Raw genomic sequence first — 13,661 nt, 5'->3', positions numbered from 1 at the left:
TGACACCTTTAAATTTACACGGGTGCTTATCAGGATGTGCGAGCCGTCGACGAGGCCGGAATTCCCACGCTAGTCCTACCACCGTTTGCGACAGCACACTCGAGCACGCTCTCGGCACATTACCTCCAGATCGTTCGTCAAGAGGCTCCTCTCGGCCACGCGCTCGCGCTTCCCCCCGATCACAACCATCCCCGCAGCTTCTGCAAGCAACGCCGGCAACGACGGCCGTAGAATTACATAAAGCGCGACGTCTCGCCGAATTGGACAGAGCGCGCGGAGGTAAATAAAGGTCCTCGTGACTCGACGGCGACGCGCTACTAGTCTTATTCAAGATATATTCTCGGACGTCACGGGGCCGTCGAGGTGCGATAAGCCGGCGAAATTCCTGGGCGCCGGCTGACGTCAGCCTCGACTCGCGGAACAAAGGGAGAAACGGAGCCTGTTGGGATTGGGGGCAGTGTCGGTGACGGTGGCCGTAGTAGAGAGACGGAGATAGAGTGAGAGTGAGTGAGTGAGTGAGAGTGAGAGAGAGAGAGAGAGAGAGAGAGAGAGAGAGAGAGAATGCGTGAGAGGGGTAGGTGGGATGGGGGTGGGGTATAGGGGGGGGGGGGGGGGGGGGGGGCTCTCTCTCTCTCTCTCTCTCGATCCCGCGTGGCGCACCTTCGTAACGACGAGTACGGGACCGGAGCGAGCGTCGGTCTTTGTACATGGGCGCGTCCCCGGCTGTGCTTCGTTGAATTATTCATCCGACCCGGCCCGACGATGACTTTGGATTATTTTGTCTCGGCTGCGCTCTTTTTCGGCGAGGACGCGAGGCGGCGCGATATTATCCCCGTTTCGGCTTTCTTGTCCAAATGCTTCTTGACGGAATGCCGGGAAGCACGCGGGAAATTCATTCGCTAAACACAGTTTGATCCCCGATTACGCGAGCGGGAGTTTAAAAACACGTCCTCGGCTTATGTGTACTTGGCATGGTTAGGGCGTATGTACGTAAGCCTACGGTATTATTCGAAAGCCTATTGGACATCGTAGTCGCGCTTATTATCTGTTGGCGAGCCGATAAAGAGAAAAAAGAAAAAAAAAACTAGGTGCTCGCTACTTACATAAAGTACGAAATCCGCCTCTCCATTACAATGTCTTGCTATTGTGAATTTTTCATGCGCTTATTCAATTATCCATTCTAATTATTCGGTTAATATTATTTCACGTGCGTGCCGACTATGTATTGGAACGCGCACGCACACACGTACCGTAGCAATAACGTCGTTTCGATTATCGTTCAATTTAATTTACATCTTACCATGCATGCGTATCCCTATTAAGTTAAAGCATTATTTATTCCATGTCCTTATTTCTTGGCGCATACATAATGTTGTTTTCTTTGTCTTTCAGGTGAGAACACACGATTCGAATGTCATTCCGCTCGCGTATGCTGTAAGTATATGTATTTCATTAGTAATATTAATATTCATCCTTAAATGTAATGAAAACGATAATATAATATTTGAAGGTACATTTACTTAGTATGGAATGTATATTTTGATTCTATTTTACGGGCATTTGTAATTTACGAAGAAATCGAGAATATCAGAGCGATCATTATTACGTTGAATTAGTCGTGTATTGTTCAGAAATTTATTAATTTATAAGCTGTGAAAGTAAAGGTGTGAAGTCGATCGAGCCGAGAGAGATAGAGAGATAGAGAGATAGAGAGATAGAGAGAGAGAGAGTGATAGAGAGAGAGAGAGAGAGAGTGAGTGATAGAGAGAGAGAGAGTGATAGAGAAAGTGCGATAGACTCATTCGCCGCCGCCGCCGCCGCCGCCGCCGCTTCTTTATTTCCATATATATAAAAGTATTTAAAATGGATTTAAGTGAGCGAGATGTTGCAGAGCGACGGCAAGGAACAAGATAATCCTGGTATTTTTGGATTAACCTCACCCTATGGCTAAGGAGATATGAAATACGAAAAGTTGTTGAGCATTAAGATTAATGGCTCGGCGACTTTTATTGTCTAAAGATAGTATACCAGTTGCCGTAAGAAAAGCGTTTAAGGATTTAATCATCAAAAGCGACGATTTTCTCCTCTCGACACGTACAAAGGGTTATCGTATTGTTTTTACACATTCACGGACTCGAGCGCTAAAACAATTTATAAAATGATTGACGTTGGTAATTCAAATTACCATAATATCGAGTAGCTTAGGCAATTCTTGATAATTTCCCAGTAGTTCGAAGCCATTCAAGCGCTTTCTTAAAGTTATGCTACATTTTACCGCAATACCTGCATCTAATTTAATGACATTAAGCGACCGAATAACAACAACAATAACAATATGTATTAATAATAATAATGATGACGACGACGACGACGACGACGACGACGACGACGACGACGACGATGATGATGATGATGATGATGATGATGATGATGATGATGATGATGATGATGATGATGATGATGATGATGATGATGATGATGATGACGATAATAATAATAATAATGGCGCTACGAGGAGTGATCGAGTCATCGATAACCTTTTGACGCATTTCAAATATGAAAATTATTAATAGTCGGTCGCGCTATAAATTTTACTTGCTCATTGTGTACTTAACGAATGTGCTCTATGGAATTCTGCTTTATTTGATTTTATTAATAGCGTGCCTTAACACGGCGATTGAACTTGGGAACAAATCGTTCAATAGTCATCAATCATCGGCAAACATTATTTTCCATAACTAGCTCAACGCAATCCACTCGATTATATAAAAGTAAGTGTACATAATTATAAGAGAATTATTATTACCGATGCTGCTGTTGTTACATTACCGTGCGAGTCCGGAGTATTCTCGGGCATAATTATTGTTAAAACTAAAAATAAATCGCGTTACGTAATCGCATGACGTACAGCGCGTCAATGTGTCACGATACATCCGTCTCCACTCGGACAACAATATAATTATCGTTTGAAAATTATGACGATTTGCCTCCACTGCGTTATCGCGAGTAATTTCAGGACTATTTGATAAGCGTATTATCAAGCGAAAGTGATAGTAGGTTGATCAAATAATCGTCCCTAGCTTACGCGACCTTATTTGCATAACTTGATTACCGACCTACAAGTTCGTGAGAAAATTCGTTTCTATTGATGCAATGAATACGCTCTTGGAGGACTTTTAACAAGCCGTCGGGATACTCTTCAACTGCTTGTTTTACCTATGCCAAGGCGTTGGTTTTACGATCCTTGCATGTATGCTCACTCTGTTAGACGAAACCTTAACGTCGTAACTTTATTTTTAATAGTCGAACGAGCGCGTATTTAGATGGTCATTGGGTCGCGTGCGTCGTACATTCTCCGTGAATAACAAAGTCGAGGATCTTTACTTAGAAATCGGTGTGTTTTGTCTTACCTGTGATTTATTTCTTCACTTTGAACTGCTATGCTTCGTTGCATGCTGATATTGCTAATGGTATTATCCTGGAAGTACACGAGAATTATATGGACACATTGAAAGAATTAATTTTTCAATCGTAGTATACGTAAAGATCTAAATGCTCCCCGTCGTTCAAGTAAAAAAAAAAAAAAAAACACACACACACACACGCACACGCACACGCGCACACATTAACAAGCCGTAACTAATTTGGGCTGTGATCGATATTTACGGTATTAATGCATCATTAACTACGAGGAATACTTTATTATTATTATTATTATTATTATTATTATTATTATTATTAATTAATTAATTAATTTCAAGACATTATGATTCAGTTACTTTTCAAGTAATTACTAAAACTTAGGTCAGCTAGTTGAAAAAGATTTTTTTTGATAATTTTTCACACTTTAATGAATAAAAAAATTGATATTCCATGGATAATGTTCGAGTCTCGCTCCCCTTCAACTATCCAAGTCTTTCAGTCTGTAGAAGTTAAAAAAAAATATCTTACGATAAACCTTGAAAAGTTCTGAAAATGTAAAATTCATTCTGCCAAAAAGTGTATACCAAATCGATTCTTCGTTACTAAAATATAAACGCTAATGATGACATATAAAGATTGTTAATAATGTCAGTTACTACTAATAGCAGAATGATAGCCTGTAATTTCAAATAAATTATACAAAATTAGTTACTACTAATACCCTTTCTTCTTTATATAGTAATATATTTATAGATAGAAATCTGCAAAGACTTATAAAAACTTTCTTTAAAGCTCTCGTGAATTTGAAAATTTTTATTCTCTATTATAAATTATAAGCTGGTAAATATTGTGAGGAACTTTGCACAACTGTAAGTCAATGTCCATTGTAATTCACCGTCGCAAACTTTTGTTTTACAGCAATGACGTCCGAAAAATGTAAAAAAGAAAACAAGAATTCACTTACAACCAAAGACTCCTGATTAATTTTAAATGCAGTTGCGCGTTTGAATTATGTTCTCAGTTTATCAAATAAACCATTTGCTGTTATGATTTAACGACCGTTACGGAAGGAAAATTCAACGTGTTTTTGTTTTTAGCCTATTATATATCTTTGACTACCTGTTAGTTATTGTATAAACTATCTTAAAAAAAAAAAAAAAAAAAAAAAAGGAACTTTCTGTTGAAATCCATAATTTTAATAGAACGATGGAATTTTTTTCTTCCCTTTTCACTTTTTAGCCACGAGATTCAAATTATGCTGAATATTGCAACATCAGCATATTGATAATATGCAAAGCAAATATACTTTCATGAGAAACCGACGGGATTGGATTTCTTTGATTCTCAAAAGGAAACTCAGAGCTTTGTATAGATATTTTATTCTTGTATATTTTTGTTTCGCCGAGAGTCAGGATTCCAAAACAAATATCAATTGCTATCTCATATTTCTATTAATATCGTCTTGAATAAATTGTTTTAATTAATTTGCCATTTATAGATGTATTAGCCGAGTAATCTTGTGTAACGGTGAATACGTGAAAAATCTTCTTATTATTGTTTTTATTAATTTTTTTTTTTTCGTACTAGCTGGATAATGCCTTACGAAAGCTTTTATTAATTCTTCTATATTGAATATTGTAATTGTGTACTTATACTTCATTATTCTTGGGTAATAGCATCAGCGTCGTGGAAACTTATGTCATCCTACTTGATGCACGACCTTGTAGACTGTTTTGTTCGATTAAAATAAACATATCCTTGTAATTGTAATTACAGAGTCATTTTATATATTATCAAATCACTAAAACATATATAAATCCTTCTAATTTTTTTTCTTCTTCTATTATCATGATTACGGTTATTATTTATTAGTATATCCAGTAAAAAGTCTACTTATTTGACTTTATTCATAATCGTTGAAAATGCTTTCATAAGTGATCTATTATAGCTAATTATTTTAATCAAATGTGTAAGTTTGTTTGTTGGGACATTTATTCAGGGCTCGAAAAATTAAAAAATAGAAGAAAAAAAATTAAAGACAACTATAATTAGTACTACTGCACGAGTCGTTGTTAAAAAAAAATATTGATACAATACAGTTTAGAATTAATTTACTTCATTTTATGATAAATAAAAGTTAGGTGATTTGTTTATAAATTCGTTTATAGAATAAATATTGCATTATGTAAGTTTCTACGTCAAATTTTACATAAAAGGTGGTAGTATATCATTTAAGGTAAAAAATCAAAAAGACAATCGCTTGATTCTCTTTTATTATATTCATTTTATTTTATTTTAATTTTTTTTTTTTGCTATTTTTCATGATTTTTACTCAGTTGTAATTTTGAATAATTTAATATTAAAAAGAGCACCGTGTATCTATGACTTCTTAGATTGTACGAATGTAAAAAAAAATTTTTTCCCTTTGAAAATATAGTTACATGTAACGATAAAATGAAACTAGAAATAAATTAAATTATTTTCAAATTAAAAATTAACCGTAATAACTGAATTTTTTTTCCATTTCTCATACATTAAGACTTATATATCTGATAATCGGAGAAACTAATGCCTCTATTAATTATTGTTTTCGTTAACAGTGCTAATAAATTAGTTAAAGAAACAAAAGATTAGAAATTATAATGAAACGAAAAGCCACTATACCTATCTGTAAGTACTTTTTACTGGCTCATTACACGCAAGGTTACAATTTCCTCCATTTTTCATAGATAAATAACTAAATACTTATATAGATATATATTTATGAAATGATTACACATCGTACCCCAACACATGCATACGAGCACGGACGCACGCTTACTCGTACGTAATATCTAATTTAGCTTGGAAAATGAAAGATAGATATTAATGGTTTTCCGATAAGAAATGTTTTATCATTTTGCATATAATTTGCACTTTCTTATTATTAAACGTTCTTATGAGCATTTCAGGAATGTGTCTGTCCTGCTTAAGTATCTTTAGAATAAGTGTAATTGAATATCGATTCCCCCTTAATTAAACCCTTAACAATTTAGCATTGAAAATTTAAAAAACACATCCGCGGTAGTCTCATTTTACTTCACAAATGCCCACTAAAACGCCTCAGCCAATAATTACAAATAATAATTCACTTAGGACGTTGGATCTTGTCTCGTTAAAGAAATACTCACGATAAATTAAATAGTGGAAGGAGTTCGCTACCCTCCGATACAACATTTATTACGAATGACAAGTCGATTGTTGATTGATATGTTGGACAGTGATTTAAAATAAAAAGGGGGCGCGTTCACGAGATCGCAGAAACCGCTACCGCAATCGCGTTTTTCCGCGTTCCATCCGTATTTTCCAATCCCATCTCTATGGAAAGAACGCGCGCACTCGTTCCTGGACTGGGCCACACATTTCATATTCCCGCGAATATAACTGTATGGGCGGCATCGGGAGCCTGGCTTAAGGAGAAGTTCGTACGTATGTGCCTCTCTGGTTAAGGATTGTGGGATGGAGGGAGGACGGAAAGAGGGAGGGAGTCTCGAGAGAGTCGCCGGAATGGGCCAAGAATTTTTTTTCCTTTGCACTTACGCTCCTTTTATAGCTACTTTTGTGTGACACACAACCAAGAGGATTCTCGTTTGTTTTTTTTCTTATATCTTTTCATCATTTCTCCTTGGATTTTTACTGTGGATATGAGGGTAAAGTTACCTCGTTGCACTCGCAACAAACGCTCTAAAGTTTAGTGAAATGACGTCTTTCAATCATCTCCACATTAGGGATCCTTATACTTTGCAGGTATAATTAGTTGCTAGAGGCTACTTCCTTTGTAGTTTGTGAATTTTTTGTTTCTTTATCTCTTGCGGATTACTTGGCGGATAATATCCTTGAACGACAGCGTTAGAATCAGAATTTATTGAAATATTCATAGGGTGGATATATTTTTTTCTTTTCTTTTATTTTGTTTTCCGTTGCTTTTTCGTTTACTGCCATTTATATGTTTGTAATATGAATGTATAGAGCATACTCGTCTTTAGTATCAATTGCCAATAGAAATTTACCGCTCCAATCATCGGGAAGCCAAGCTATCGATAATTACGATAACATTGTTAGAACAATTTTGTTGCGAATCATTATATTATTTTGTAATCGCATCGTCGTTTAATACAAAAAAGTTCATCCTCGTGATTGTCATTGGGGGGAAAGGCCATTTTGTCGGTCGATCATTGCAAATGCCTCAATAGCGTATCATCCGATTATTCCGCCCTGCTACTTTATTCATAATTGATAATCCCCTCGTATGACGCAGGCGTCACCACAGTAATACAATGTTCAGCGTCGACGCACACTCAAGTACTTAATTATTTTCCAATTATATTCCATCAATTCGGAACGCCGAACGTGTCTCTTACATAACTACAAGAATAAATTAATGCAAGGGTCTGGCATTCGTCAACGTATGAGTCGCGCGACGAATAAAGACCAAAAACAGAAACGAATGGAGCAGATCTCGAGCTACGGCGTCTTAAGCCGTAATGAGCTGCCGCACGACTAATTGCCGAGACTTGGTGCGCTTTCGCGCAGGACTCGCTCGCGTAGCAAAGCGAGAGCGCACGCTCACGATGAATTAAAAAAAAAAAAAAAAAAACGAGAGAGGAAAAAAGAAGAAAAAGACGGAGACATGAAATAAAATCCGTTAGTGTGAAGGCGGTACGGGAGAGAGGGGGTAATTGGGAATGAATGCCTAAGTATTATGTCGACTGGTAGAAAAGGGCAGAATGGCTTTTTTACTCTGGCGATGAGAGGGTTGAAATATTAATTTTGCTTGAGTGATTAAAGGCGTCGCGCAGGAATTATTCGCGGTTGAGCTGAGATGCTCGACGTTAATGGGGAACAAACCCGCATTGGTTTAACCGAGAGTTTGCCGAGGGTGCAATTGAGCCCCGCGAGCTTTGTGCGCTCGAATGTACATATTATGCGATGATTCCGATTGTTAATGCCAGTGGCCGTTGGAGTTTTATTGTTTTATCTTACCTTTGAAAATACTAGCATCTTCTGAGGCGTAAGTAAATCAATCGAGTGAGAGAGAGAGAGAGAGAGAGAGAGAGAGAGAGAGAGAGAGAGAGAGATTGTATAAGAGGAATCCAATTTGCCACGATATTACAATCACCCCCTTCTATAAACTGATACTATTTTTTAAGTCTTTGATAAAAGTTCTTAAGTTCATTGTATACATGTAGTTGTAATGGTTGCCAATGATATAAATTCTAACGCATCAGCATTGTAGGTGAACCATAGTGAAACGCATTAACTACACGAATTAAAGTAAAACACGAAGCTTAGGAATTTTTATGTAAAAACTGCCTTTCTATCCTTTTGACGTTTGAAGAAACGGGAAAAAAAAATTTGTTTTCTCTTTTCAACAAAGTTTCTAAAGTCAAGCAAATATTATTCGCTTACGCAGAATGTATTAATCATGCGTTGAACTTATATTTTTTGGCCTATTAATGCATTTACACAAGTACTTATTAATTAAAATAAAAAAGAAATTGTTATATCGGTATACTTTTGAGACAAGACATAATTTATCGTGTCTCTTAATCTTTAAATATCTTTTCACGATTATATTTGTCTGTTTGAAAATACTAGTTTATCGGCCACTTTCTACATCAACTCGCTATCCTTTCCAATATTTCATTATTATTCTTAACATAAATTCCAATGGATATTAATGTAAAACATGTGGATCCTAACGAACGTTATTTTTTTAAATAAATTCACATATAAATCCAACGTCAGGGTTTTTAATAATCTTATTTAACGTATATTCTCGGTACATCGGCAATCACGCATATAGGAATAAAATAAAAACAAAAACAAACAAAAAAACAAAAAAATCGTCAAGGCAAATAGACAAATTATACGAATGTGGTTGTTCGGTTCGCAAGACCTTGACATTGACTGTATGATAATGCATCCTACCGGTATATTAGCACATAGTAAAAGTCTAATTAAATTTCTAAACTAAATGTATATTTCCTGCTTTTGTTTCAGGTGAGTGCACCGCACCATTCAAATGTCATTCCACTCACGTATGCTGTGAGTATATAAATCTCATTCGGAACACACATGTTCCATTTCAAATTCATTTGCACTTAAGAAATTTAATTGCTCGATCGAGGCTCGCTCTAGCCATCGAGCTGATGGCTACCCGATTCGTTAATTATTCCCCCTTTATAATAAGTTTCACCCCCTCTCGGGAGTGATGGGAGTCAATCAAAAGTGTCATGCGCGCGAAAAATGTGCGACGGCCATTGGGGTCCGGAAGTGGAAGGGAATCGGGCGAGCGTCGCGACGCCAGACGTCGACCGAGAGGTGGGAAGGGCTCACCGTCGCAGGGCTATCTAAGTTACGAAGAAGCCGGGAGGGAAGGGCCGCGGCGATAAAACGTAACGACCCTCGGTGTATTATTAATGCATGCGTCGCGACGCCGCCCCGGGAGATCGTCACGATAACTCGAGCACGCGGATGCGCGCGTGGAAAATGTTGGTCGTTTACGCGCGGGAACCGATGAATGCGAAAATAGCCGGGCTTGGTTGTCCCACCTCCACCCCACCCCCCACCCCACCCCGCTTGAATGTGAAATCGATGGCTTGCGAGTTCATCCGCATCACGAAGCTTAGTAAAAAGCTCGACTTAAAACCCAAGGATTTTTGTTTGTTTCTCGCGTTCCGTAATGTTTTACGATACGCGGTTTGTATCTCTCGAGAGATTTTTATTTTCCCTTGTCATATATTTATCCTCCCTCGAATTAAACTATACATCACTAAACTATACTCAATTAAAGAGCGTCTTAACAGCTACCTGTAGCAATTATTCATATAGGTTTATCACCTATGAGCATGCAAAGTCTCTTACGTATTTATTACAATCGCTAATAGCTTAAGGACTTGGAGGCGATAAAAGATAAAGGTGGATGTTCGCGAGCAGAAATAATTTTCCCGAGAAGTGGCCAACCCCATACTTTACAACGAATGCCTTATGGAGTTAAAGAATAGCTAGTTCGTCACAGTCAGCTTCACTTTCCAATCCAATGCAGCAATTCGGACCTGAAATCTCTAAAACGCAACTTGGGACGCCAGGGTGAACACAATATCCGTGCCATTTTTCGTTACTCGGGCCTCAAATACCAGGCCAAACATTTACAAAAACTCGGCGGAAATAGCAGCGATAGAGCGAATGGCCGCTTAAATAGCCGCGCGAGGAGCATCAACTCGCCTAAATAAAGGGACGTCTATTTTTGTTTCGCCTCTCTCGCGTTTTAATTTCCAGCAAAACCAAGAGCGACGTATTTTTTCGGGCTGGCCAATCCTTTCACACCCAATCCAGCCGAGACGCGTAGGTGGGTTCCATGCCGCGAATGTATGTCCCCGTCCTCCTACTACTCCTCCTTCTCCTCCTCCTCCTCCTCCTCCTCCTCCTCCTCCTTCATATCCACCCCGACCGGCGTGCACTTAACGCGATCGCCGGAGATGGATGGACGATGAGCGAGAGTGGAGACTCGATGGAAAAATTCATCTAGGTGTAGTTGGCTCGTGGTCGAGCCAGCACAGATGGTCAGCGATATTTCGAAATTGCATCTCGGCCCCGGCGTGGGTACCTCCTTGTATTAAATGTATGTAATGGAGTACGTGTGACGTAAGATGACTGGAGGCGGTGTAAGCGGCAAAGTCGGCGGCGCTTTCCCGGCGAAGAGTTTCCCTCGTTACGCGGATGCCACGGCGAGTGCCGGTGACGCCGCTGAAATGGACTCGATGAATTTCCTAATTAAAACTTAACCGCGCTTGATCCTCCGGCCAACGACGTACACGAACGATTAATCTCGCATTGAAGTTACGCTTAACAAGGGACTGCTCGGTAGATTCAGCTTTTTCATCTCCCGAGCTTTAGAGCTTTGTGCTCCGTGTATTGGCGGATAATAGAAAAAGTTGACATCACCCATCATTGACCGTGCTTCGTCTCTTATACAAGCATTATCGATTTTAAGTTGTCAATTTACTCTCACTCCCTCTCTAACTCTCTCGCACCCATCCCCCCTCCCCTCCCCTCCCCATCCCCCACACTCTCACTCTTACTCCCACGTCAGCTCGGGCGTCTTTGTTCGCTCGTGAAGTCGATTCTCCAAAGTCGCCTTTCAATGCAGACCAGAGATACACTCGTTGGTTGAAAAATGATGGCAAAGAAGACAATAAAGAGGAGAGATAGATGCCAATATTTTTTCATTTACAATTATTACCTCGTCCGAGAAGATGTTAAAGAGTCACCTGACGCGATTATTGTAGAATTAGATTCATTCTATTAATAACTTGAGAGACAAGTAATGTAAACGATGTTTGTTTGCAGTTTCACTTGTTTCGGATGCTCTTCGAACCAACTGATTTCTTCAGCAACTTTTGTTAATTAGTTGCTGAACACGAATCCGTTCTCGTTTCATCGATATCTACTACCTGGTGGACTATAATTACACGATACACATTTAATAGATTTTTCGCCGACGTAATAATTTCATGTCTAGAAGAGCTCTGTGAATAAGTTGCTGTTATACCGTGTAATAAATACTATTGTAAAGAAGAGTGTAATTCGTATTACGCTAGAAAGAAAGGAAGGAAGGAAGAATGAAAGAAGGAAGGAAAGAAAAAATTAGGATTTTTAAACGGCAAAAAGCATTTAAAGACTTAATTGCCTTACTTTATTTCTTATTCCACTTTCCTTTAAAAATTACGTACAGTTAAATAATTTTTCACTCGATATTTATTTTCTTTCTCGACTTCAAAGCAATTCACTGTAATTTGAAGCCTCGCGTTTATCTTCGCGGTAATGGATCGTGATAATAAATGGGCTTATATCGTTATGTTATCGTTAGTGGCTGAAAACTAAATATGATAATTCAAGACTTCAAAGTAGTTTGCGTCTTGTTGCGATCGACTACTGGTTTCTAATTCATCCCGAACGTCTCGCAAGCCGATTAATTCACATTATTCTAAAAATACTAAAATTCAATAGAGAGATAGAGAGAGAGAGAGAGAGAGAGAGAGAGAGAGAGAGAGAGAGAGAGATAGAGAGAGAGACAGAGAGATAGAGAGAGAGAGAGAGAGAGAGAGAGCGTCGCGGGACGATGTGTGTGCGAAACGAAAGCTTATGTCCGTGACATTCGAGCATTGCACAACCGTAACATCTAAGCCGTTAATTTTCGTTGGCTAAAATGTCTTTTACCGGAGCTCACGCGACTACTGTCCCGCACCGTTCCTTCCGAGTAAGATAAACTCGAGGGTCAGAACACGAATGTACGTCTTCGTCGACCGGGCCTGTCAAGCATAGGCCGAGGATGATTCACGTGACAATCGTTCCACCCTCGGTCTCGTACCTAAACCCATTCCGACCTGCAATTCCACGGCCTGCAAGTCCCCAAAGAAGGCAGAAATTTCGAACGAGAGATGAGGCAAACGTCCCTTACGAGGCTTCTTCCAATGGTGGAGCGCGACTCGCCCCAGCCGATGACTACCCCGACGATGACGCATCAAGGGGTTTCCCTTAGGGCGGTATGCCCTGACGCAGTTGGCCGGGCGATTACACTTCGCTCCACTCATTTACATCTCCTGTACTGACGGCATTTTCTTGCGCGCGCTTTCTCCCTTCTCTCTCCCACCATCTAGTCCCTTTCATTTTTCTAGCTCTCCCCTTTCTCCTCTCACTCTCATGCTTCTTTCCATTTGTTTCATTGAAGCTAAGGCACGATTATAAAAGTATAAATTTTTCTGAGCAAAAAGCTAATCTCGAAAATGAGGTTTAATGGCGGTTGGCAGAGTGCTTTACCAACTCTTTCTCATTGGCGTTTCCACTTACTATCATCGAACTACCAGCACCGAGCGAAATTCCATTACTGTAAATCGATTGCTATTAAAAATTTGGTTTTCCAAAGAATTCTCAGCTAGTTTCGAATTCGCTCGTTCTTCCTAGTTTCTCGTGACCGAGTACTTTCCGCCTCATCGTTAAAGAAAAGTGCTACTTTCAAAATGCACCAGATATTTCAATAACAATGTCGTTTATAAATCAGCGCTCGTTTCATAGTACCAAAGATCGTGGCACGAAGAACAATTCGTATAATGAAGATGCTCGCGAACGAACATTATTGCACACTCGTACTCCAAGTACGGAGAAATCGTTGTTCATTGTTTTAGCGAATGGAGAAT

The 13,661-nt window shown here is 39.1% G+C and overlaps 1 protein-coding gene across 4 annotated transcripts in view; it reads left to right on the top strand.

The window, feature by feature from the left end:
* The window catches only part of LOC105367479 (rap1 GTPase-activating protein 1), a 184,958-nt gene that overhangs the window by 128,373 nt on the left and 42,924 nt on the right, over positions 1-13,661 (top strand). Inside the window, exons 2-3 of one of the 4 annotated variants that reach the window (XM_011506202.1) lie at positions 1,393-1,434; positions 9,466-9,510. The exons of the other annotated variants lie outside the window; for them this stretch is intronic. Of the exons in view, the coding sequence (XP_011504504.1) occupies positions 1,393-1,434; positions 9,466-9,510 (87 nt within the window). The remainder of the gene's footprint in view (positions 1-1,392; positions 1,435-9,465; positions 9,511-13,661) is intronic. 4 annotated transcript variants of the gene reach the window in all.

This window comes from Ceratosolen solmsi, unplaced genomic scaffold (assembly GCF_000503995.2).
Source record: "Ceratosolen solmsi marchali unplaced genomic scaffold, CerSol_1.0 scaffold7, whole genome shotgun sequence".
Taxonomy (NCBI): Eukaryota; Metazoa; Arthropoda; class Insecta; order Hymenoptera; family Agaonidae; genus Ceratosolen; species Ceratosolen solmsi.
This window is presented reverse-complemented; position numbering and strand designations above follow the sequence as displayed.